At 45.1% G+C, this 26,522-nt stretch overlaps 1 protein-coding gene across 6 annotated transcripts in view; it reads left to right on the top strand.

Moving 5' to 3' along the window:
* Positions 1-11,021: 11,021 nt before the first annotated feature.
* The window catches only part of DENND5B (DENN domain containing 5B), a 109,402-nt gene continuing 93,901 nt past the window's right edge, over positions 11,022-26,522 (top strand). Inside the window, exon 1 of one of the 6 annotated variants that reach the window (XM_074539068.1) lies at positions 11,022-11,504. In XM_074539068.1, the coding sequence (XP_074395169.1) occupies positions 11,393-11,504 (112 nt within the window). In that variant the 5' untranslated portion in view covers positions 11,022-11,392. The remainder of the gene's footprint in view (positions 11,505-26,522) is intronic. The other 5 variants (XM_074539069.1, XM_074539071.1, XM_074539070.1 and 2 more) reach the window with 5 other exon arrangements.

Below are 26,522 nucleotides of genomic sequence, written 5' to 3'. Positions count from 1 at the left end.
AAGCTTTTACACTTAGATCACCAGCCTCTTTGATTGACATTTTAACAAGTATCTTCTCAGGTCTGGTTTTTCTGAACTTCTGATAGATGATTTTACTTAGTAGCTATGTGAACCTCAGTGAAGTCACTGCTGTCTGATACAGACTAACATCACACTTGAAAAGGCTCTTAAAAAGGATTGAATCATAAAACCACAGAGTGGCTCGTGTTGGAAGGGACCTTAAAGATCATCTAGTTCCAGCCTCCCAAAGAAGTTGACTGGCAACTCCCAGCTGAGAGATTTCATAGGTGAAAAAGGAGGGGTAAAGCCTTTGCTTCCCAGTAACACTGGCAGGGATGTTAGAACCAGAAATTTTTCTCATTTAACTACAACTAATTAGTTGTGATTGTACAGATTCCTAGCATGACACAAGAAAGCCCCAAAACCAGTGATAGCTGCTGTGCTTCTTGTGAGGGTCTGGGTGAACCCCTTAACCTTTCAGGACAAGCTTTGTGCTGATTATTTCAGTAAAGTATTAAAGCCTGTCATCCATGAGAAAACAAGTTTAATTTCCAAAGGCTTTTTGCTTTAGATGGTGACATCTTAAGAATTTCAGCTACAGTTTCTGGTATCCTGTGCAAAGTACCAGAAGTGTGCTGGAATTTGCTCTGAGGACAAGGACGTCTTTGATCAGCACAGAACATGGATTTGGTGTCTCATGGAGGAGTGCAACACTTGCAAAATGCAGCTGTGGAGTAGCACCCAGGGGACTCCCGGGTGTCCAAGGGAATTAGGGGATTACTGGCTGATGCTACAACCGCCCAAGTGTCTGGGGAAATCTTGTTTGAGCCAATTAATAACAAAGAAATGGAGCTGCCCAAGGACAGAGAGGAAGGCAAGGCACAGAGGGGCTACCTTCACATCAGCAAGCCCTCAACTCATGAGCTTTCACAGATACAAAAGTTAAACTCAAAGGAAGGCTGGCCAGTGGTTCAGCAGCCAGGTGACCTCCCCAGGTCACTCTTCCAGCTGGTACAGGTGACAGGGCCAGCTGCTCCAGTTTGCTAGGGCAAAAAGGCCTCAGTGGAAATTCACCAGGGGGAAGATGGATGGATTCAGGACGCTGTTGATTTGTAAAAAGCATTCCAGCAACTCAATATGAACAGTCAGGATTTGCACATCAGGCTCAATTTGTGGTTGCCCAGAGGCTGTGGAAGCAAGTCATTATCAGAATGTAGCTGGTGCAAGTAGCTAAGGTAAAATTGAAGCTGAGAGCTCTAGCTAGGTAAGGGAGAGGCAATTCACTTATTCTGTCATGCTTTCAGCTACAATCCAATTTTAGAATAGCAGTACATCTTTTGCAGTTGAAGAATAGTCATCTTAACATAACAGCAATCACATATTACCTGTGATGAAAGCACTACATGTGCTTTTCACAGGATTACCTTTCTCCACTGCCTTGCCAGGTTAGGAGCAGGAAGGAGCAGCAGCTAGCAGAGATGAAGCCATCAAGTGCCTTCTAACAGTGGAGGCAAGAAGGGGAATTTGTAAGGTGCAGCTATTTTTCAGAGTGGAGGTGGGATGAAGTGAGGAGAAACTGTATTATCTGACCCTTGTGCTGCTGTAAATTCAGGTTTTCTGGCACAGAAAATCTCTCCTCTGTGAGAGCCTTATTGCTGAGAGTGAGAAATTGAAAACTACTATCTCTGAGCTCATTCTTGATTTTGTCTTTTGTTCATGTCTGTGGTTGAAGTATTCTTGGCCTTTGCTGGCTGGATTTATTTGTGTGCAGTCAGACATGAGAGTACATTTTTAGCATGAATGAAGATCTGAGAGATGCAAAGAGTCAGGTGGCTTGCGCTTCTCTTTGGTCCATTTTTAGATACTTGTTTTTCTCTTAAACTTCATATTTTCTAGCCCTGTTTTTTGAATTGTCCTTGAGCTAGAGGGACTTTTGTTCTCACATATCTCATGCAGTAATGACCCTTGGGCTCCTGAGTTTCAGGTCATAGCAATATTTTGTGATAATCAGCTGAGTAATGGTTGTGCCTGGCATCAGAGCCTTTGTTTGGGGGTTATGTAATTGTTTTAGGCATTTTTTTGTGTGTGTGGCTCCTGCAAAGCCCTGAAAGATGATGGAAGCTGAGTGAATATGGGCAGCCAGGGAAAAAGGCTGCTTAAGCACCTTGGAGTGTCTCTGTCCGGTCTCCAGACAACAAGTAGCTAAGTTTTCCTGAATGATACAAAATCATTTTTCATGACCTCATCCCTCCTGACTTCCTGGGACAGTAAAACCCATCCCATCTGTCTTCCCTGTGGCTTTGTCCCACATTCACTCCATGTGTGATATATCAAGGGTGATATGCAAATCTCATTATTTCTGGGTATATATTAGTCCTTAGCTTTTCCCAGACAGGCAAAAAAAGCATCAAAGGCCAGAGCTGAGCCAACACTTAGTCTGGAGCATGAGATCATGACCACCAGCTGGGGCCCTAATGCAAGTGATGCTTCCCAGTCTTGGCTCTCTGTGTTGTCAGGCAGGTTGGATTCACTACTGTGTTTAAACCTCTAACTGGTCTTTGACAAATTCTTCTTCTGACTAATTTCTTCTCTTTTCTCCAGGCAGAGTAATTGCTCCATCTTGCTCCAGAAACAAATCCTGAAAACACGGTACCTTTGGTCATCTGATTTTAAGGATCAAGCAGTTGGTGCCAAGGGGCAAGGTAAGCAAATCAAATTTTTAAGGAGCTGCATCAGTTCACAGCAACTGGTTTGCTTTCACAATTCAACTTTTCTAGTTTTCCACTGGTGTTCAGATCCTGGCAGCAGCAGAACTTTTCCTTTCATCTTCCACATGTTGGTCTGCCAGAAATTTGGACCCAGGGACAGAGGAAACAGTGGAGATCTGAGACAGACAAGGCAGACAGGTGGTGCTTACTCTCTAGAGCATCTAGAGGAGGCTCTTTGCCAAGGACCTGACACAAATGCTTCCTCTTTTGGCTGATGTTTGCTGTTATGCCTTAGGAGGGTGTCAGGGTCCTCAAGAGCTGTAGTTGTGAGTCAGGGTCATGCCATGTCAGGGCCTGTGCTATTCATTATTTTGCATTAATATCCAGAGGACATGGAAATCAAGTGATACCACTGCAAGGAAAGGAATGGACACAAAACTCCCCCACAACACCAGCCAGCTCCCTCACGTGATAAACAGGGTGAAACTGAAGTTGGATGTGACCAAGGACAGAATAGCTGCTGTTTATGCACATGGAGGCATGGAAAGGTCTTAAGGAGCTGAAAACCTTAGTCTTTGAAACTCCTCTCAGTTTCATTGATAATCTACAAAGCATTAGCTCCACTGGCATTCTCACCAATATTTATGCAGCATATCCTCTAAAATGGGGTGTTTGCCATACCTCTGCTTTAGGATACAGGCAACTCTGTCACTTCTGTGTCAATAGATTTCAAACACATTTGTGAATAGACAAGTAGTTGGGCTCAAGGATTTCAAAGGTCTTTTCCAACCTAAACGATTCTATGGGCTGGGTTTGCAAAACAAATCAAACTGACATTAGCCCACATATAATGTCTTTGTCTAACTCAAGCTTCTGCAAGTTCAGTGTGTTGGCAGTTCACTGCAATTTCATTCCCTGCAGCAGAGGACACGGTGCAGTGACACCCAAAACCCAAATGGCTTGTTGGGAGCAGCTTTGTTCCAGCTGGACCTGTTTCCTGCAAGGCTGGGCAGGTTGCAGGGGAGCTGCTTGGGCACTTCCTTGTCACAGCTCCCAGGGCTCTGAACAGCAAGGGAACCTGAGAGCCCCCAACCTTCTGCTATGCAATCTCCAATGCAAGCAGCTGCATCGAGTGGAAGCAGCAGTGTCACCATGACCCAAAAGCTCTGTCACTGTGACAGCAGTATCACTGTGACTCTCTTCAGCTGTGGCACCATGAACTGGTGCTGGGGGAGCCAGGTCAGGAGCACCTGAAGGTGAACTAATACTCAATATGAATAAATGGCCCAGGAATAATGAAGCATACAGGCTCTGTTATCTTCCAGAGAAGAAGATAAGCACTCCTACCACTGAAATCAGCACATCTCAGCTGTGTGTGCTGAGTGTCAGGGCCTTGAAGGCACTAATGGGTCTTACTGGCCCTGGCTCTCCCCCACCCCTTACCCACAGCCCAGAACTCTATTTCAGCACCTCTGGGGCTGTCAGTCCTTGCCCAAGCAATGTCACTGTAGGGCTGGTCTCTAGCTCCCCACAGTCCTGCCCAGTCCATTCATGGATCCCCAGGAAGCCATCCCAAGGTTGTGTTTCCAGTCTGGGTCCCTTCAATGTCACCCATGGGCTGACATCAGAGTTGGAGCTGCCAGACACTCTGACAGTGCCTGGCACCAATGATCATCTCTTGCCTTCATCCCTGCCAGGTAGTGTTGAGCACCAGGAAGCCAATGGCTCTGATTTAGCTAGGAAAATACTTTTTCCTGAGTTTTCCCAGTAACAGCTGTATTTTAGTCTGGAGGGAGGTACTGAACTACCTCATTGCCACATTAGGCAGCGTCAAATGCTCCCACCCCCAAAGGATGTGCTTGATGGGAACTGCTGGAATTGCTCAGCATGGATCTGGGCTTAAAGAAGTTGTGACTATTGCTTTGCAAGGAAGTCACTAAGAAATATGATCTTCAAGGAGAAGCAAACTGCTTTGATCTCTGTCCTTCTGGTTGAGCTCCTCTGTGTAGGCTCAGAGCTGATTTCCAGTAAAACACGAGCACAGCCAGCACAGAAAAGCTGCAGTGTGGCTGCTCTCAGTAGTAACTCTCCTGAGCAGCAAATACTGCAAGGACATGTGCTGGTGGCAGAGAGATATGGCTGGACCTGTGGTTGTAAATGTTTAGATTTTTGCTAAAAGCACTAGTAGGGGAATTGAAACAGACCCTTGATGAGTATGAACTGCTTCTACATTCAGAACAACAGCACTGCAGTGATGTGAACACAGAGGACAGAGGAAAGGCAGTCCTTGCTAAATGACATAACAATTCACAATGCATATTCATTGCAGGAAATACTTTTCATCCGTCCTTGATTGCATGTTGTATATTGGCTGTGGATTCGATGGCTTTGGATTTCTTTAGCACGCCCTTGGGCTTTCGAGTGTGCTAGGATGCATTGTAATGTAGATGCAGGGTGTCTGGCACTTCTTACTGAATGAGGCTTCAAAGGGAAGTTTGAATCAGACTCTAATTACATTTGTAATAATGCCAAAGGCATTTTGACAAAGGGATTACCTGCTGTTCATGGACAGATTTTGTCCAGAGCACTTGAAACCGTGGGGTTGGTTCACGCTTCCACTGGTATTGGCAGACATGGGATTATCTGATTTTTGGTAGCTGAGATAAAGGCAGGCAATATTTGTGACTAGGCTTTGAACACAACGGTGTTACTCAGGTAGATGGGACAGCCTGGATGTATCTTCTCTGGAAGATTTCCCAGTGCCAGAGATGATCTAACTGGGAGCACAGACCACTGACACAGCTGTGCCTGAACCCCTGCCACTGCAGACAATATTGCTGTGGGCATGTGGTCCAAGCTGCTTGCCAGGATCCCCTCATGCCTTTCTCCTTGCCACAATATGTGCCTTTGAAGCTCTAGTGCTTTAGAAAGAAGCACACAGCCTTTTCCTCATACTTTATGTGGGTAGCTGTATTGTGTTGCAAGACTCTTCCACCTTCTCAGGTCTTTCAACAGACAGTTTGGGTCCTGGAGAACTGAAAACAGAGGAATTGGAGTTTAGAGGCAGGGAAACAAACACCGTCAGCAGAGAGCAGAAATTAGTTTGAAATGCAGAACAGAGGTTTGCTGTCCTCACTGAATACCTGCCTCCTCCCAGGCCTGGTGTGAAAGGCATCTGCCAGCAGATGATGGTGTTGGGAAGCGTGGCTGGAGGGATTTGGGGCTGCTGCCCTGCAGAGGTGCATCTGCCTCCTGGTGCAACGCCATCGCCATCGGGCCAGCCTGGGGAACAATGGAGCTTTGTGCCTGGCAGATGTTCAGGCAGTGTTTGCTTTCTTTTCCTGAGGGCAGTTGAAACACAGTGACCTGATTTGCACAAGGGCTTCTGCAAGTCAGGTTACAAGCAATTTGGCCAAGGTCATGCAGCGAGTGAGGGATGCTGTCAGAGATAGATGGAAATCTCTGTGTTCCTGCTTTAGCTTGATGGTCCCAGCACAACACCTCCGTCACTGCATGACATGCTAGTGATTTATCCAAGCAGTACTTTGCTCAGTAGGTTTTATCTCAGTAGCAGTGGGAACAGTCTGTGTCTTGTACACCCAAAGAGCAGGAAGTGTACCTTACTCAGAGCAAAATAAGGTCTTTGACCCAAGGATCTTGGCAGTGAACCATACAAAAGGTAATGGTTACACATGATCTTTCTCCTGGCTTCATGGAGTGAGGAGGGACTGGAGCAAGCCCTCACCTGCTTGGCAGGAGAAGGTGCATCTCACAAGCTCAGTGTAGAATTACAGGCAGAAGTGGAAGAAAATGGCAGGAATCACCACAGATTGTTGCCATACTGTGCCACTGAACATGGGGAAAGAGCTCCAAAACCTCCAGAAACCAGGCCTGGCAAATCCCAGGACTTACCTAGGAGTGGCTTCTGTGTGAAGTCTGACCTCTGTGTGCCCTATCTGCCTGAGGGGCTGCTGTCACTTCCCCCCTCCAAGACTAAACCCTTGAGGAGGCTGATTCAGGATGTGGGGAGTTTTGAAAGGCCAGAGAGACCATCCCTGAAGCAGAGCTGCCCACTCAGCAGAAGGGTGAGCTGCATGCTGAGAAGCCTGGCTTGCAGCAGGATGATGATGTGAATGAAACCAGACAACACAGTTCCATCCCCGCCTGTGTTTTGGGATCTCTTTGCCGATGGTGAGCTGGATGTACTCAGGAGAGGCAGACAAGGCTGCAGATTTGTTTGTGAAGGAAGCAGTGGGAGCACAGAGCCAGTCCCAGGAAGGAGAGGGGAAGAAGGTGCAATAAACTATTGCATAATTTCAGTTGCCTCATGAAACCTCTCCCTCAAGGATCCTCTCAGAAAGCAGATAACAGTGGAATGCATCTGTATGTGTTTGGAATGCAAGGCCATGTGTGTGACGAATGTACATAAAATTAATAAAATGCAATGGGCTACAATAGGGAATTAGAGATTTAAAACCTTCAATTTTAAATCACTGGAGCTTCAGAGGTCCTGTGGCAGAGATTCTGGAAAGTAATCATGTTTTACTTTATCTGTAAGTCTGCTGGATGAATAATAATTACACAATGTGGCAGACGAAAACCATGTGCTTTTATTTAAACTTAATCTTCATAGATATGAGGCAGTTATAGAAGGTGAGCTGCTTGCTTTAATGGTATTATAATTTGATAAGATATTAGAATATGCCCCTGCAGTATCTGCTTTCTAAGCAACGATGGATTGGGCTGGAGGAAGTGTTCTTTGCTTTATGCCTTATGGTTTATTTGGGTTTGGACCCTAAGGCAGCCAACACTTCTCCCATGCTCTAAACAGTCTTCTTGCATAAGCTCAGAGAATGAAAATTGCATTCTTTATGAACCTCTTTATAAAATCTTCTGCTGTTGTTTTTTTTCCAACTTCTGCTATAGACTCTTCTGCACTTTGTGCCAGAATGACTTGGATTTCAGTCTTACAGTCCATCCTTAACCCATCCTTATCCCACGACTATTCACATCCAGATCCTCATGAAGGAGTTGACAACACTGCTCCACTGAAAGTCAGCCAAGGGTTGCAATGTTCTGAGCATTACCAACGTTCATGTTGCGTCTTAGTGGTTTTCCTTCCTTCCATCCTACAGGATCTTGTGACCCAATAGATACTAGAGCAAAACAGGAGAGGCTTTCAATGGAAAATCAGTGTGGCTTGGCAGCTTGTGAAAGATCTTAGAGAGAGAACTGTGGAGCTGTGTGGAGGAGTGAGCAATCCATCACAGCAGCATGATTTCCAATTCATGGAAGAACTATGAAGAAAATAGAAAGTGAAGCAAGAGTGTCACAGCAAGGGGAAGGGACGTAACCTTTAAATTGCAGGTTTTTCCACCTCTGTGAAGCATTGGGCATTGGCTTCTTGCAGAAGTAGGACAAAGATCTTGATGGTCTGATCTTTTATGGCAGATCCTAGGGGCAGGGGGAGCTGACATGCTTGTTAGCATTTTACCCAGTTTAAACTAACGGGTTCTGAGGAACAAAGAATCACTGAGAGATTACTGAGAGGGAAACCTGAACCAAATTGACATTGAGAGAAATATTCATGGCAGCTAGAGATACAAGTACCTAAGGAAGAACAAATCTGCCAAGCCAAAAACCTTCCCTTGCTTTGTTGTACCAGTGGCAATCCAGCTGGTGAAGGAACAAAGCTGCTGCCATGGGAGAACAGACCAAAGTGAAAGGTCACAGGCAGATCTGGTCTATGCCAGGAAGTTTTTTGTGCCTGTCCTAGTCTGAAATCCTCAGTCCTACCTTATCCCTGTTCCTTGGAGCAACTCATAAGAAGTTCTGACAATGCTTTGCGCTCTGCTGTGCCAGGGACAAACCTCATCTCCCCGGGGTTATTGTTAATGTGATCTGAATAGAGGACACCCATCCTATTCAAAGCCCTTGTGGAACTTTAACACTTTTTGTTGGTGAAAAGAAAAAAAATACTCATAATCCCAGGCAGTTATCTCTGATCATCCTAGATGTGTCTCATGGCACAATCCTATCAGGCACTGCTGCCTCCCAGGCTGTACAAATGTTTTCTCATGGCATTTGCCTGTTTAGTTAGTATGTGCAGTACTTTGTGATGCTTTTAATCCTCATCTCTGTTTTTTTCTCACTCTGGCAAGAAGCTCCACAGCACCTTGGTGGACCTGCTGTGACTTCTGTAAAATTTAAGCACTCGGTGTTGCAAGTAGAGCAGAAGTATTGAAAGCAGGGCAGCCTTTTTAAGGAGGCACTGGTGATCAGCACCGGGTGGGTTTGGATGGTGAAAGGACAACCAAAATGCCTAGGTTCTGCTAAAATGTAATAAAAGTTACAGATTCTTTGTGTCGAGAGCCAGGATGGAAGTGGAGAAAAACCCGTGAGAGTGAAAAGAGATACCCAAAGGCAACATGCAGTATCTAAGCTAGATCAGCTTGGAGGGAAATATTAGAACAACTTAGATGGGAGGGGTTTAGGTGAGAAAATCCTGAGGACATAACATGGCTTACCAGAGCCCAGGCAAGCTGGGTCTGCTGGCACTGCTTGGCAAAAGATCTGAGTGGCCTCATTAGGATGACTTTTGTGCCCAGAAGATCAGTTGTCTTAGGAGAACAAATCAATGCCCCCACAAAAAAGTTCTGTGGCAGCTAGATGTATAGAAGTGGGAGCTCAACCTCACAGCTAGCCCAGGAAAAATGAGTTTATTAATTTTACACCTCCAATCCCATGTGTTGTGCTTTTTCCTCTTGATAATGCTATATGCACTACTGATTTTATTGATATTGAGGTGTCTGTGAACTGAACTTTATTAAAGAAAAAAATGCCCTGTACAGAAGACAGCTAAAGCAAAACAATTTAGAACCAGCTAGCAGCTGGTTTTTACTTAAGGTAAAAAGGTCAGAACTATTGTGTTAATTTTTGGGTTATTTTTAGAAGCATCCTTTAGAGGGGCTGATGAAGCCTCTGTCTTGGACTTCCTGGAGACATCCATGCCATTTGGCCTCAAAAAACAAACATACCTACAATATAAGCACTTGGTTTTGCATGAGAGTCAGAGACTGACTTGTCAAGCTCTTACCATCTGACCCAAAGCTGAATAAGCAAATACAAGTTAATAAACAAACCAAACTAAATAAAAGGACCTAGCTGTGGTGCAAAATCGAGAAATTTACCAGTCTCACAGAAAATTTCTCTGCAGCTCCAGAAAGATTCGGGTTGCTACTGAGTGCTAAAACAAGAAGAATTGGGGATTGTGAAAGAGGATTTGTCTTCTTTTTAATTTTTAAAATTTTTTTTTATTGGAGATTGGAGTTATTGGGAAGGGAAAAAATGAGTTTAGCTCCTGTCTGCTTTCACTAGAACACTAGAGGAAGCTAAGAAATAAAAGAGCATGAAATTTGTTAATTTGATGAGATAAAGAGAGAGAGAGAGATGCTGACCTAGGTGGCTTCCAGGTCAGACAGTTACTCCATGTACCTTCATAAAATGACACAAGGTGGATGAATTATCAGTTTCCTTGTAGACATTTTCTTATCAAAGGCACTTGTTAAACAATGACAAATGTAAACCATAAAAAGAAAATACGTGATTCACACTGCTAAGAGGAAAAATAAAGGGGTCATAGGAGACCACAGTAAGAAAATGACAAGACTGTAATTATTACAGGTGGCATGGACCAAGACTAACAAACAGATGAAACACAAAAGGATAAAAGTGAAAATACTGAGTGATATGATATCCTTATGATATACAGATGTCAGAATTATGGACATATTGGGGGGGGGATCTTATCACTTTGGAGAAGAAAAAGTCACAACTTCAAAAGAATCATCTCTACCACTTTAGAAGTAGGTGCCGCTCGCGGACAGAGCTGCCACTATTTTGGCATCGGGTGATCCTAACGAGGAGAATTCAAGCAGCGGGGGTAAAATAATGCTGTTTTATTTCTGGACGCGGCACAATGGCTAGTAAATCTTAAATAAACTAGGAACGAAGCAACATTTTAGATTTTTGCTTTGAAACGAAGTGCGGGTAGCCAAGGAATAGCTCTCCCGTAAGGTGGCACGGGTGCCATCCATCACGGCGCGGGGATGGAGAGCGCACAAAAGCCATCCGCCGCGGGTGGCAGCTGCTGCTTGCACATTGGGCTGGGGAGGAGAAGCAGCCGCTTCCCCCGGCAGGATTCCCGCAGGAAGCGCTCAGCGCCGGGCGGGGCTCGGCGCGTTCCGGCAGCGGGGCTGCGGAGCTCCGTCCTGGGGCGGGGGGAAGAGGCATTCCCGATAGGAAGCGGCACCGTCTCCTGCTTTATTTAAATAAAGCCAACCTCTGCGGCTCACACGCGGGGGAGCTTTAGGCTTCCATCGCGGATACAGCGGGTGACAAAGGCGCCCGCGGTTCTCCCCACACGCCGGAAACGCGGGCCCGCGGCGCGGGGCGGGGGCGGCCGCGCAGGGTTTAAATGCCCCGCGGGGGCGGTCCGGCGGCGCGGTGTGTCTCGCCCGTCCCCGCCCCGCTCAGCTGACAGCAGCGGGGCCGCCCGCCCGGTCTGTGCTCGGTGCCGCCGCCCGGTGCTCGCCTGCGCGGCCCCGCCGGGGATGGGGGGCGGCGCGCCGTGATCGGCCCGAGCCGCGCTGCTGCCGCCGCCTCACGGAGCCGCCGCCGGCGGGATGAGCGGGAGCGGCAACCCCGCGCCCGGCGCGGCGCCCTGCCGCTTCGCCCACTACTTCGTGCTGTGCGGCATCGACGCGGAGAGCGGGCTGGAGCCCGACGAGCTGGCAGGTGAGCCTGGAGGCCTCGCCCGCGCCGCTGCGGCTCTCGGCGGGCGTGCGGGATGCGCTGCCTCAAAATGTCTGCTCCCCCCGAGGAGGGCAGGAGGAGGAGGGGTCGCCGCGCCGGTGGGAGCCGCTGGGAGGAAGCGACTCTGGAGGATAAAGCATCCTCCTCCGGAGGGGCTGGTGGAGCATCCCCCGAGGGTGGTGGGGAGCGTTTGGCCGCGGGATGCGCCGATCCCCGCAGGCCGGGCTGCGCTGACCCCGCTGGCCCCGGTCCCCGACGGTGGCGGGGACAGGCAGCCCCCGGCGGGTGCCGCCGGCACAGAAGGGAACCCAGGGCTACGGAATTGGAGGGAGCCGAACGACCGAGCTTTCTACCGGGGCAGATGGGTTTTCTTCAGTCTCTGCGCTGGAAAGGAGGGGGAGGGATCTGGGGAGAACTGAATATATTAATGGAATCACATCTTTCTTATGTTTATTCGCACCTTATGTCTATTCAGAAATAGTCTTCCCGCATTCTTCTTTCCCTCTCTACCCCAAAAATGTTACAGAAAAAAGGAACACAACTATTGCTGTAGGCTCAAATACATTTTCTAAAATATTTATTTTTGGTGGATTCATGACTGGATATGAGCTGATTATGTTGGCATAAGGCAGCAGTTCTTCCTCAATGTCACTTTTGTTTATGCAAGAGAAACTAAGTCAGGTTTTTACATATAAAATTTGATCAACTTCAGGCTTAATAACAGGGCTTAATTGCATGGAAGCTAAGCGTTTCCTCATGGAGTTCCGAGTTTGGAAGTGTTTAAGTGCCAATGTTTGCCCATTCCCGTGCGTTCTCACTGCAGGCAAAGGAGCTGTGTGTGGCTGGAGTTTAAGGCAGCTGTGAGCCCCTCTGCCTGGCAGTGGGATCCTGGGGATGGCATCCTAATGAGGTCTCTGCAGCTATTGCATCAGGAAGTACCTTGCCTTCTAGTTGTGTAAGAGAAAGACACGATGATCTGTATCACTGGTCAATGTACACACACTGGTTGAAGTTCATGTTTTTTTCACCAGTGAAAGGGGTGGATGCACGTATGCTTCCAAGGAACAACTTTCCAGGGAACTTTACCTTAAGGCAGGGTAACGAAGTCTCTACCCTTGGCAGGGAGCACACACTGATGTATGGAGGTAGCCCTGGGGTCTCCAAGTTGAAGCATTAGCTAAATGTACTTTCATCTTTGTTTTTTCGCATGTACTTGTGACCACAGCTGTGTGTTTTCAGTTTTGCTGCTTTTAGTAGAAAACTCCTGACTCCCAGGAGCCTCCTCCCAGCTGATGGTGTGCAGGGTTTGATTTGCATGGTGTGACCTATTGGGGTTTCAGCTACCTAAACTTGGAGTCATCTATCTGAAAAGAAACTATTTTTAATGCTGTGTTGGCTGGTAGGCTGTGTTTCCCTGATGTACTCAAACTTTCCAAGTTGTCCTTTGCTGATTTTTGCACCATTTTCCAGGGAGGTGCCCAGCTGTGTTCTTGGGGAGCACTGCTCAAGGACAGCCTGAGTGTGGTGGGTTTGTGCAAATGTAGTGCCTCGACTACAGGGCTCTTCTGTGGTCATTCAGTAGGTTTGGATGGACTGCTCCAGCAACATTAAGCAGATTTCAAAGCTAAAATAATCCCCCTCTTCATTTTTCAGTGAAAGAAAGTAATTTTGACACATACAGGATATGCCCATTTACAAAATACAGTGCAGCTGTGAATAATTTCAAAGAGAAATTAACAAAAGTAGTAATTTTTGAAGCAATGTCTTTGTAACTGGTTTCAACTAGGCAAGATCCCGCAATATGCTTTGGACATACAAACACTTTTGGTAATGCCAGTTCTGGAGGCATTCTTAATACCTTAGGAGGGTTGAGATGTGATAGAGGAAGAAGTGGAGTAACAGAAATATGATGGGACTTAACATTGCCACTGAGCAATGTTATATTTTTAGGGACTCGTGACACGAGCTTTCTGCTATCAGCTGGGAGCTCAGCAGTGGGAAATGCTGGGGAGGAACAGGGAGTGCTGTGAGCCACAAATACAATACAGCCGTGGAAAAATTAACTCTGGTTGGAGATGTAGGTGAGAAAACATTTCTGTTAAAGCCTGGGGAGTACTGATGCTGCTGTAGGCAGGTGGTAGTGAGAGCCCATCTAGAAATCTGTGCTACAGGTTTCAAAAACCAAGGTACTAAAATGGAATTCTCTGCTGTAATGGGTGGGGAGAAAGATGCTAGAGGGAGCAGAAAGTCTTTTCTATCACAAGAAACCCACAAATGGCTATTCTTTCTAAAAACGTTCTTAAAATTCTTTGTGGACATGAATGACCCTGTTCATTCAGTGTTATGTAGCTGTGGTTGCTACATCTTGCTGTCCTTGTGCTTAAAGAGCTTGTTGAGGTAAGTCACAAGGCATCAATGAAAAGTTGCTGTGACTTAAGCTGCTGCACAGATCATCCCCAGTTCAGCAAAAAAAAAAAAAAAAAGTAATCAAGAACCTGCTTATCCCCAAACCCGTGAATCCCTTGGCAGCCAGTGCTCACAAGGACCCTGCTCACCCCAGCTCTGACTGACGGAGCTGCCTTGAGAGAAGGGACAAGAGGAGCTCTGCTGCTGCCTTGGAGGCCCCAGGGCCTCTCCTGTGAAGAGAGAAGCAGAAGTTAGAGAATCTCAGAGGATTTGAGGTGAACCCTGTGGTGATGTTCGGGCAGCTCTCCGTGGTACGTGGTGTGCTGAGGGGCTGCCTGTGAGTCAGCTCTGGCGTCACCTGGAGCTCCCTGACCCGTGCCCTGCCTTGCCTGGGGACAGCCTGGGACTCTCCCCTGTGAGGAGGCTTTCCTTGCCTGAAGCCCAACATCTCTTCCATTAAAAACAGCAAAAAGCACCAAAAAATCATCATCTGCTGCATCAGGCAGGAAGTGAAATGTTTCAGTGTTACTTGTGAAAACACTGCTTTTCTGATTATTGTAGTGTTGATAGGTTTGTTCAGAAAATGAAATAAAATCAACATTTGTGGTTGTATAGCATTTTGACGTGCTTTTAGGGGAGAATATTGTGGTTTATAGTTCTTGTTCCACTGAATGGATGCTCATGCTTGAAATAAGCTTGGTAGATGAGAATTTTCCACCAAGCAAACAGTTCATTTTGCTTAGATTATTTTTTGTCTTTTGCATGCATGATGGTGGTTTTTTTTTTTTGTGAGTTGCTCCACAGCTGGCTCTTCAGATGGCTGATTTGGGGTTTTTAAGTGAACTAATTTTGAACAGCTAAAAGCTGTTTACCTATTACTCAACTTGGTAGTGTATCCAGGCACACAACAAAATTGTGTGTAGATTATGATGTTGTCAAAACACTTGTGGCCCTTATCACAAAGCTCTCACTCAAGGATGGAGGGGAAAAAAAACCCACCCTTTTTTTTTCCCCAGGGACTCTTTTCCAGGCTCTTTCCAGGGACTAAAGGAGAAAAGGAAACTCTCTAAGGATTTCTTGGTATTTAATAGTTGGAGGGGTCATAAAAGAAAAGCAGGATATTTGATATTAAATATCTTGAAAAGCATGAAAATTTCAGTATTGCTTTCAGTGCCCTGTTGAACTCCCCTAAAATAGGGTAAAAGGAGCTTTTCTGTCATGTGTAGGGCTGATGGAAAATAAATTTCAGTTCCCTTTCCTCTTCATGCCTGCTTCTTTCAGGTAAAGCCATTTTGAGACGATCAGCCTTGGAATTGCATGTGCTCAAATGAATTTGTTATAGTAAATATTTAACATTGCATTTAACAAAAAGACCTAATTGTTCATTAAATTGTTTCTGTCATATGTTTTTTCATACTATGTGAATTTCATGTTCATATATAGTGAGCTATATGTGCAGGGCACAAGGTTTTCTGGCTGTAGCAGCTTTTACCATTTGCTTGGGGAACATGTTAAATTTTGTAGTATCTTGTTTGAGTGTCACAAACCACAATTTAGAAAAATCCAGAGTACACATGATTCAATTTAAAAGAACATGAAATATACTTAATTGGGGAAGTAATTTAATGCTCTGAAGGAAAGTAGGGAGAGAATTAGGGATGGGTGTTTTGTTCTGAAGTGGAAGGACTCCATTGAGCGTGCAGTTCGGAGGAAGAGAAGGTGCAGTAAGCCAGCTTGGAAACTGGGATTTGGAGGACCATGTTGGATGGCGCCTTCTCTGTCTTAGAATGGGAATATTGGTGGAGTTATGGCTGCCTGTCTGCTGCTTATAGATTTTTATAGGGTTTTTCTCCACATATGAGCTGTAAATGTTACATTACACTGTCTAGTTGTGGCCATTGTGTAAAGATTCAATGTCTTACTGTCCTATTCGGTGTATGCTTGAAAACTCTAGGGAGCTTCATTACCCTACTGTTAAGATCAAATTCTTTATTTTAATAGCCAGCAAAGCAGAGAATGGATACTGGTCATGCTGACTGAAAATGCTGAATGTCTTGGGGAAAATGCACATTTCTTCTACCTTATGCTGTTTCCCTACAAAATATCCACATATTGGTAATTAATTTCCCTTCAATGAAATGGTAAAATCCAAACAGGGCATGCTGCAGTCTGGCTAACTGAGCTTCTTATCTAGTAGGCTCTTAATTTTAGAAAGCTAAAAGACTTTTCTGTCCTTGTGTGTGCTTGGCACCTGCGTGCTGACGCCCCGCGGAGCCTCCCCGCTGCCTGCGCCGTTCTCCTTCGCGCTTCCTCCGTGCCAGGGCTGTGCGCTGCCAGAAAACTTGGTGGCATTACTACAGGCATACAACTTCTCATGTGCATGGCTTTTCTGAAAATAGGCAGTTGGATTTTTTCCTAGTTTGCTGGAAATAGATGAAGTTTCCCTCTGCCGAGGAATATCTGATCAGTTGCGATTCCTCTTCGTGACTTACGCAACTGACGCAAATGGAAAGCAGGCCAAAGAAGTTCTGCTTTTCACTTTTAAGTGCAGTCCAGATTTGCTGAAAGCAAAATTTTTGGAGGGATTGTCCAGATGAAGTAACCTGGATGTGGATGAGAATGGTGCAAGTAGAGGCAGAGATGGTTTATGCTGTTCAAGTTAACAAAGCTTAACTTGCTCCTCAGAAGCAGTTGAGGTCGATTGCTTAGGATTTCTCATCTTTGCAGGGCTTGTGGGAGGAATGGAATTCAAGAGTTTCTCCAGCCCCCCTTAAGAAGTGATGCTCAAATGCAGCACTAAATCTTCTGACATTATAGCTGGAAAAAACCAAGTCTCATGGATTAGGGATTGGATGGACTAGCCAGCTTATTGAAGTAACTGTCATTTTTTTGTGAACTGTCTTAATAATAGGGAAATACTGGGCATTCATTTAGGAAAGCTGTTTGAGAAAAATCTAAGCTGGGTTAATATTTTGTTCATGTGAAACCAAATCTTATTCTGCATATATAAAGTGTTGCTTTTCTAGTTAAAGGAGCATGGAGATAATCCCTGCTTTTGGAAAACCAAAATTGGACGCTGAAACAGAAATAATGTTTCTGCTCTCTTCTACATCTTCAAAGGTGGCGACATGGATAATTGCTGTAATGGTTCATTCTTCTTTTTTTGCTATTGGAGGAAACCAGAATTCCACTGTAATACCACAAAGGTTTTAATTTTATTTAAAAAAAAATATCTGAATTATGCATTAAAGACTTAGTTCCTGTAGGAGGATTTCTGCAGCCAAAGGAGTCAGTGCTTTTTATAAAGAACTGTCAATATTATTGATAAGTATGATCTCCATTTAATAAGGAGTAACTCTCTCATGCTGGCTTGGATAACACACCAGTTTGTGGAATTGCTGATGGCTGTGATGTATTGCTGTGTTTCAGCAATAGCACTTCCATTCTCTATCTACATATATGCCAGAGAAATTCAGGATTTAAATGCTCACCCAGCCCTGATGTGATTATTCTGTTACACATTTGCCTTCATCTAAGTTTTTTCTATTGTATTCCTTTGAAAATAAGGTACTGATGGCGTTGGAAAAACATCATTATTCCTATCAATAGCACTGACTCACTAATGCTAAACCAAAGAGAATTTCTTGTACTTTGCTTGCCAGATAAGCTGCTGTTTTGATTTCCACTTAGACAGACTAAAGCCTCTTGCACGCTTGGAGGCTGCTTGGCTGCCAGTGGCTGCTGCAGCGGCAGAGAAGCAGAAGGTGTGAGAGTGTACGTGAGGGGGCTTTTTCAGAGAGGATCCCAGAACTGCCCCGTTGGTATTGCAGGAGGCAGCCCTTTTCCTTCACACGCTGTAATTGCAGCAGTGATCACAGCAGTGCCAGGCAGAATGGCTGAGCTGCTGTCCTTTAGAAGAACGACCTAAATCCAGCACTAATCTTGTTCCTGCGCAGCAGCCTGAAGTCACTGCTGGCCCCATCCTGGCGGCTTAGTGCTGCGGTGGCTGTGGAGAGACGGGGTCCCAGGCCCACAGCCTGTGCCACAGAGCCCTGGCAGACAAAGGTGGCACACAGCCTGTGCCTGGGGCACAGAGCCCTGGGATACAAACGTGGCACAAACGTGGCACGTCCCAGGGAGTGTGGCAGCAGCACCGGATCGGGCTCGGCAGGGTTGTGTGTCAGTGTGGAGGGTATGGATGTGGTGGTGGTGTGAGCCTGAGATCAAGGTCCTGCTGCCAGGGGACAGGCTCCTGTGTTGGTGTCCACCTCTGTCCTGTCCTCAGGGTGCTGGAGGATGGTGGCATCAGGGGTAAGGTGATACCCACCGCCCTGCAAACGGAATAGCAGTAACCATAAGTATGTCAGAATTGCTCAGGGCGGTGCGTGACTGTAATATTGATTTCTCTGCTCAGCTGTTTTCCCGTGTCCTCGCCAGAGCCTTTTCCCAGTGCTGCAGGAGCTGTGCCAGTGCCCTGACACCCTTCCCACAGCTCGCCTGTGCCAATGCAGAGCTCCATGCAGGAATAACTCCAAAATCAGCTGCTTCAGGAAAGCTGCATGTAAGCCAGCAGGGCAGGGGTGTCAGGGCTCTCTTGCCTGCCTTCTTTCACCTGCTTGTCATGGGCTAATCAAGTTGTCCTTAATGCCAGCTTGTCCCTAAAACATGCTGGCAAGTGTACAGCCCACAAAGGCTCTGCGTGGGCTGGTGCTGGGTGTGTGGCTGGCACACTGCTCCTGCTGCAGTTCTGGTCTGTTGCAATGAGGGCTGGAGTCAAGGAGAAATGTGAATGAAGGGGGAAAAAACAAACAGTGCGTGCACTTCGATGCAGTTAAAGCTGTGATCTTTGGCTGGTGCTGTTTGAGATCATGTAGGACCACTTACCTCTGTGGAAAGAGTTTCTTCTTGAGCTGCCCCTGGAGTGCATGGAGAGGAACTGTGTGGAATATGTGAATCTCTGTATAGCTCATGACTGTAAATAGCCTACAATTTTTGTTCTTCTCTTGTTTTATTTTCATTATCTACCTCTTAACCAGCAAATAGAAAAAAATATATACAGTAGGAAAAATTGCATTGAGGAAAACCAAATTTGGTCAGGAAGCAGTAAGCTTTCAACTGTGGTTTTTTGATCATATTAGCCACATAGATAATCCCAAAAGTAATTAGTGAAGAAATGGGGATGGGTCATCATAGTAAAAGAAACATTCTGGGAGAATGACTAATGTGTGATAGACTGCTGAGGTGTCAGATATAGGCATGGCTGGAAGAAATTTCTGTTAGATTACCAGTATGAAAATATAAACAACTCCATTTGTGCTTGCTGCTTGGAGTCGAAGATCATTTTTAATCATCTCCCTGATCAGCTGAAGATTCTCTCATTAGGGTGTCCTAGGCTTGGTGGAGGTGCCTGGCTGAAAGCATGAAGCCATTCTCCTTTGAGGTCTGAGATCTTGCTTCTACCTCCATGCTTACCCAAGCCATGAAAAATAACATCAAAACAACCAAGCAGATGCTTGAACAGTGAAATGTGAAGAATATTCCATGGGAAAGAGGAATAGGAAGAGTCCTTCTGTGGTTTGAAGTGCTTTGCCAGATCTCAGTGACCTGCCTCAAGTGATAGTACAAAAATTAACTCTTACTAGAATATAATATTGGACAGAAGGATCTGGTTTTGGTGGATCTGTAAAGAAATCTTTTTCTCTTCACAATTTCTTACAAACACGTCAGCTGTTCTTGGTTTGTGTTCAGAGGCAATGTTTAAGTATGTCAGTCTTGTAGAGTAAGCATCCCCCTCACCCTGGAGCATGAATTTGAGTTTGCTTTGCAGTCATTTTAACCATCAAATTGCAATAATAATTGTGGGAGCTAGTAGCATTTAAAAGAAAACCCAGTAAGCTTTATATCAAGCTTGATATGGAGTCAAATCATGCTTTGAAGCTGTGTGAGTGGTAAGTTGCACAGCATGAAAGCCAGAAGTATCCTCTGTCCACCCCCTTCTCGGTATTCTCTTATCACGTTAAAGACTAACATGTGGAAGGGTAAGGGGGCTTAATCTGAAACGCCATTCTGTGTAAACAATGACAGGATTAAACAAAAAAAAAAAAAAGAGCCAAGCTCAACCGCCATGGGTGTGTAGTGGCTGCTGCTTTTCATGGATGACTGCAATTATTTGTGTAAATTTGCATTTTCTCCTCAGCATCTCTATAAAGCCCTGCTCATTCCCATGCAGAGCTGTTGGCACGTACAAGCGGGTTGGATGCGGTGGCACGTGATGCCATGTCACCTGTGGGAGCAGGAGCTGCACTTACAAGGGAAAATCAAATATCACCTTTTTTTTTTTGTTCCTTACATGTTTGCTCCTTACACGAGGCTGCCCAGGTGTCAGAGGTGCTTTGAGTCCCTCGTGACTGAAACACAAGAGGGCTGAACTCTAAGTAATGAAATGATGAAACCCAGAACTCACTTATCTGGTAATTCCTGAATGAAATATTGATTAGATGGGCCAAGCAGCCTGTTTTGGACTGACCAGCATCTGGAATCAGCTGGAGCCTTCTGGAAGAGGATGCTGCTGTCATGGTCCAAATAGGTATTGCTTACCCTGACTTCAGGTGTATGACAGGTTCTGCCTGGAGGGTCTAAATCATCTAAGAGCCCCCCTCTCCTGCTTTTTCTCCAGATTGCTGCTGAGATTAATCCAGTCAGATGGTGTAAATACCTTCTGCTGAGCCCTCTGGTCTCCCCTGAGATGCCCAGAGAAGAAAATTGAGATTTGTTGTTTTAAATTCAAATTATGAAGTATTTGAGCAAAGAATGCAATATGCAATTGAATAAATATTTGGCTTTTCATTGTTGAGGGAGGGGAGGATTTGCTGATGAGTTAGTTATTCAGACAATACTATTTTTCTATCAGCATTCCCACTTGGTATTCTTGTTTGTTTTATGCTGTGCAATACTCTGACATGAATTTAAAATGAAGAACAATTTTATGCTTAAAAACAAAACACCAGTTCTGTTAACACAGACTTTGTCTAAGCTGTGATGCTGGCTGGTGTGGAAGAGATAAAGGGCTGCTGCACTGTTTCTAGAATGGGACTTTTTTGTCATGTAGATTTTGTCCTTTCTCACTTTTATTCTTCCAGTATGGTGTATGAAAATACACAGCACCAAGTATTTGAGGAAGAATTCCCACTTTTTGGTTAAAAAAAAAAATCCCAAAACCAAGAAATCCAAACAAACCTAACAGAAACACTAAAAACACCCAACCCTCCTAAAATTTTGTGAGGATTTGAAGATTAAATGTTGGTCATGACTCACATTGCTTGAAAACTGCCAGGTGCTTTATAAAAATGACTGATGGTAGATGTGTGTAAAGCTGTGTGTAAAGGGTATATTTTGCTGTAGTGATGCCTTGTAAGCACTGCAGAAATATCAAAGCCAGGAAGAATGATATTACAGTGTCTTTAATGCACCCCTTCTGGGGTTGTCAGCCTTTGTCTGTAACTACTATTGCTATGAATCTATTAAGGGAGAAGATTTTTCTCTGGAAATCAGGATAGCAGCTATTCAGCATGGATGGATTGGGTGTTTAGCCTTTTCCCAAGATGATGCTGTTCAAGATGGGTTTTTCTTACGAAATATTTGCAAATATATTGACTCTTTCTGGCTTTAGTGAGTATGACAGCAGATGTTGTTTGACTCTCTTAATTCAAGCAGGGATGTGTTGTCTAGTGTTTGTGTCTGAAATTTGGGAATGACTAAGAATTACAGAATCCTGGTGTAGGGAATGCTATTAAGTAATCATTTTTTTCCTGTATAAATATGAACATCTGCATGGGGTGAGGCAGCTGTAACCATGGTCTGCTATTGCACTCAGCCAAAGGGGAATGGTGGTGGGAGATGTTAACTTTCACTACAGCAGTTCTGGATAATAACTTACTGTCATTTCCATGCCCATGTCTTTGTTTCTCTCTACTTGGAGCTGCCCACAGGGTGGTGAGTTGAGTGGGGAAAGAAAGAACCCTGTTGAAATTTGCCCAGTGTAACATACTGCTAAGAAAAAAACAACCATCAAAACAACAACAAAAAAAATCCCTTCAGCCTCATGTGGGCTGAACTTCCCATGAAAGCTGTGCCTTAATGAGCTCAGGCCCCTCAGCCCTGCTTTGTCCCTGTCAGCAGGTGAGAAAGGGCCGAGGTCCCTGGCGTGGGTGCCCTGACTGTGACCCAGGAGCTCGGGGCCCCGATTAGTTCAGCTCTTGTGCTTTCAGTGGGAATAAGAATGACAAAACATTTGTCTGGGGGCCTGGATGTATTCATGCTCCTCCCTTCAGTTCCGTGCTAGTGCTGGCAGAGCCATTTGTCCAGGAACCAGGGAGAAAAGGCACAGATTTAGGTCTGCCCCAGAGCTGAGAGTGCATCACTCAGAGCAGTCATTGCTGTGGTGTGTCCAAGATACAGATCATACATGATGGTGATAATGATCTGAAAGCTATCTGCAATTCAAAGTGGGTATTGGGTTTCAGTTATTGGTTCATATTTTGTCAGCACTTTGTGACAATGACTTCTGACCGTGTCCCAGTATTGCTTGTGATGCACTGAATAACTCAAAAGGGAAGCTGATGCTAACTAAGCAGGAGACCATCTGTGTTGTTAATAGTGCAGTGTTATCACACTCAAAACTCAGCTTGAGTGATTGATAACATGATCACACCAGGCTTGTTTCCTTTTTATTAAAAAAAGTCAAAATACCAACCCTTCCCCCAACCAATCTTATCCTCCCCCCAGTCTTATCTACCAACTTCTGAGCACACATGTCAATTTAATTTTGTCAGAGATGGAATGGAAAACAAAGAGGATTTTTTTGTTTTGTTTTGTGAAGTCCCTGCAGCTAGAGCAGAGATCCTAATTAACCTTCCAATAGTGTAGGTACATGGTTTGTTGTAATTGGGAGTGGGGCTGTGGCCAAGCCTCATCCCCTGTGGGCTACAGCTGTGCAGGACAGGTGAGCAGCATTGAGGGCAATGAGTGCCCAGGGGCACTGACCAATCACCAGAGGGAACAGAGGGCACACAGGTGTAAAGCATGCAGGATGATGGCTATAAAAGGTTGGCGAGCAAGAAGGGCAGATACTTTCAGCCTTGTGAAGTGACATGGTGGTGCTGTGTATGGGCAAGTGCTTAAAATCTGATGTGGTACGGTGTTACTCCGTATGGGTAGGTGCCTGATGTGCACTGGTGTTACTCTGTTTGGGTAAGTGCTTAAAACCTTCTGAAATTGTCTGGTGATACTCTGTGTGTCTTGGCCGTCTCAGCTGTGACATATGCTGCAGCACAATAGCACAAAGGCTGCAGGAAAAGCAGCAGCACTTTGTAAAGCAAGGGAGGCCCCTCCATGAGGGAGTCCTGGCAGTAACTGGCAGCCCCAGAGTGGGATCCAAGCAGAGCATGCACTGCCTCCTCCCAAAGGTAGCCCCTGGTACTGAGGGGAAAGGAAGGAAGGACTATGGGAGCTAGCAGGCCTGTGTGAGCAAAAGGAGCTGCAGATGAGGGCACCGTGACTTCTGTCCTGCCATCCTGTTGCATAATTCCTGGTGCTATTCACCCCTACCTGTGAAAGGCTACAGCTGTGCTAAAGCCATTGTCCTCAGTCTTTCTTGCTCAGTCTCAGCTCCTACAGTGTGATAACAGGCAGTGGGAACAAAGCTATGTTTGGCAATAAATAGCAGTTCTCAGATGGTTGTTTGCAGGGTCCAAGTCCTTCCTCAGCCCCAATGAAAGGATGTAGGAGCTTGACTGTGTTGGTACTATTACATCCAGAGATGTGTCTATGGAAAAACACCTCTGTATTTCTTCAAAATATACTGAATGGGAGATTGTTCCCCAGCATATTCTGCTTCTGTGAGTTCTTTAATATCTTTTTCTTTTCTTATCTTCCCTCTTTCTACATTCAAGAAAAAACCAGCTCATCCTCATGCTTTATTGTTCAAAAATGCTATTCTGACCTTTCTGATCATATTGTTCAGAATGACAATATTAAAGTGCTGATATATTAAAGTGCTAATGATGCATTAGGAGTCATAAAAACTGTATTTAGTGCATTAAATTTTGAGTAACTCCAGTAAAAGGCGCTGCAAGGGATGGCTAATCACTTGGCATTTATGAGTTGTCTTGGAAGTAAATGACAATATCCAGCTGAATCTGCCTGCTGAAATAGCCCAGAAGGAGATGGCATTGCCTTGCAGTGGAGGGTTGGCAGTCTGTGCTTGATTAATCTGCTCACCCCAAAGTGGCATCGCTCCATGCTTCCAGCAAGCTTGTAACAGATGAATGCATTAATGAGCCCCTGGGTAACTGAGACGATCCCCGGGGGCCCAGGGATATGGGGAATGATAAACATTGCTGACTCAGTTTCTTGCTCTTATATTACATTTTGTCCCCCAAACTGTGCTTAAGTGATTCCATGTTAAAGTGCCTTTCTGCATAGCTAAAAGTAGCAGAGCTGTTTGTGTGGGTTTGACTGGCTGGGTTATTTAGGCCTTTTTATTTCCCTGACTTTTCTTTACTTGAAAAAATGTTGCTGTCTTCAGATGTGAAACACTGGCTCTTGGTTGGTTGCTGCTAGACCATGCTGGGTCTTTGTATGTTAGAGAGAGGCTGGGATCAAACCTCCCTTGGGACCAGCCCAGTGATCCACTGAGCCATCATCATCATCTGTGTGTATTCAATTAACTAGCTGGTAAACTGTCTAGAGGCCTCTGAGGGCTGATGATGACAATATGTGGTTCAGAAAGTTTGGGAATTATTCTAGCTATAAGAGAAACAGTTTCAGGAGGCTACTTAGCTTTTGCAGACTAGATTGTCTTTAATTGTCACCATCTGAATAGGTTTAATAAGAAAGGAATTACAGTTAAATTTAAGCAGGCTTTTGCATTCAGGAATGAAATTTCTGTTTTTCTTTCTTGTAGTGGCTTACTAACAATTGTCTTGCTAATGCATTTAAATTCTGCTCCTTAAAAATGTATTAAGTGGTTTATTTGTAGGAGGTCATCAGTTTCACAATATTGTATAAAACTGAAACCAAATCCTCCTGTCTGCAGCTGCAGTGTTAAATAGAGCATCATTGTCATGTGGTGAGCATGGCTGTCAAAACACTTCGGTCAGAGTGGGTAACATGAACAGTTCTTCTACATTAAATATTTATAGAAGAAAATGCAAACTCAGAGGGCTGCCAGCACACAGACATACTGCTTAAATACATTGTTGTGGTGGTGAGGGCACGGATCTTTGTGCTGCAGCTTTAGGAAAAAGACAGCAACCTGTTTCTCCTTGCTCCTGGGCTCAAGGGTGTGCTTTTTCTGCATATGCACACGTATGAAAAGGAACTGGAAATTTAAAATTTCCAAAGGAAAACAGTAGCTCAGCACAAGCGATTCGGCTGCCAGCATCCCCCAAATGTCTGTCCTGCTACAGCAGCCACAGAAGAGTGCAGCACAAGCTTCTCTTGCCTGGCCCCAAGGGCAGCACGTCTTTATTTCAGGTCCTCTGGTGCAAACAGGTGGTGAACTACAAGTGGCGAGATGCTGAGGAGAAAACCATGTAATTAAATCTGGCGCTGTAGCATAATAAATCTCCCTTGTATTCTTTAGCTTCCTAGAGCCTTTGGAGCAGTACACAATGGCTGTGATTAATGACTGTTGTATTGTCTTAAATAATAAGCTTGAGCCTTTGGATAGGTGACATAATTTACCCTTAATGAGCGTCAGCTTCATGTGTTTGATCTCAATACTTTGAATTTCAGTGTCGTTGTTGCCATGTCCTTGAGAGATTGTTTTATGCTGAAGCAAACCAGTAAAGGAGGGGGATGGGGAGCAATTTTTATCAGGGTGTGAAGAATCCAACCAAACTGTTGCTCTGATGATGCTGACTTTCTTGTTGTCTCTTGTTTTTTGATATGTGAGATGAAAGTGATTTGAATTGTTCATAAACTGGACCCACTGCTATTGGGAGAGATCTTTTCTTTGATAAAAGTGTTCCTTGCTGGGAGGTGTCTGCTGAGAGCACCATTGATGGGTGTTTCCTTTTGTGTGTCAGGATGCACCAAATAGCCAGAGCAGGGAAAAGGCTTTTCCATCCTTTCCACATCATCGCCTCGTCCATCACCACCTCAGTAGGCTTCTCTGTTGTTTTCTCCCTTGCCTGAAGATAAGCAGCTCTTTGATATGAGCTCCTGTGTTTTCACATTGCCTGGATTCAGCTGGCAGACAAGAAAAACATTATATTCTCTTCCCTGCAGTACCTGTGAAGAGCTTTCCCCATCTCTATCTGCTCAGCACTTCAGCAGAGCTGGAAAGGGAGGGCTGAGAAACTACAAAGCCCATCAGATCTAATTATTCAGCCAGCATTAGGACCTTTCTTTCCTGCTTGGGATATTCATTTTTGCCTGTGTGGGAAGTTTGACAGAGCGTGCTGATCCCAAAGCCATTGCACTGTGCCCTATAAATGCTCCAGTCCCAAATCCATCCTCCTTGGGGCAGCCTAGCCCAAGGGGGCAGCTCTCATGGCAGGGCTCATCAGTGGAGGGTCAATGCAGACTCCC

This window comes from Zonotrichia albicollis, chromosome 4 (genome assembly GCF_047830755.1).
Source record: "Zonotrichia albicollis isolate bZonAlb1 chromosome 4, bZonAlb1.hap1, whole genome shotgun sequence".
Taxonomy (NCBI): Eukaryota; Metazoa; Chordata; class Aves; order Passeriformes; family Passerellidae; genus Zonotrichia; species Zonotrichia albicollis.
The sequence above is the reverse complement of the archived record's forward strand: the minus strand, read 5'-3'. Positions and strand labels throughout refer to the sequence as shown.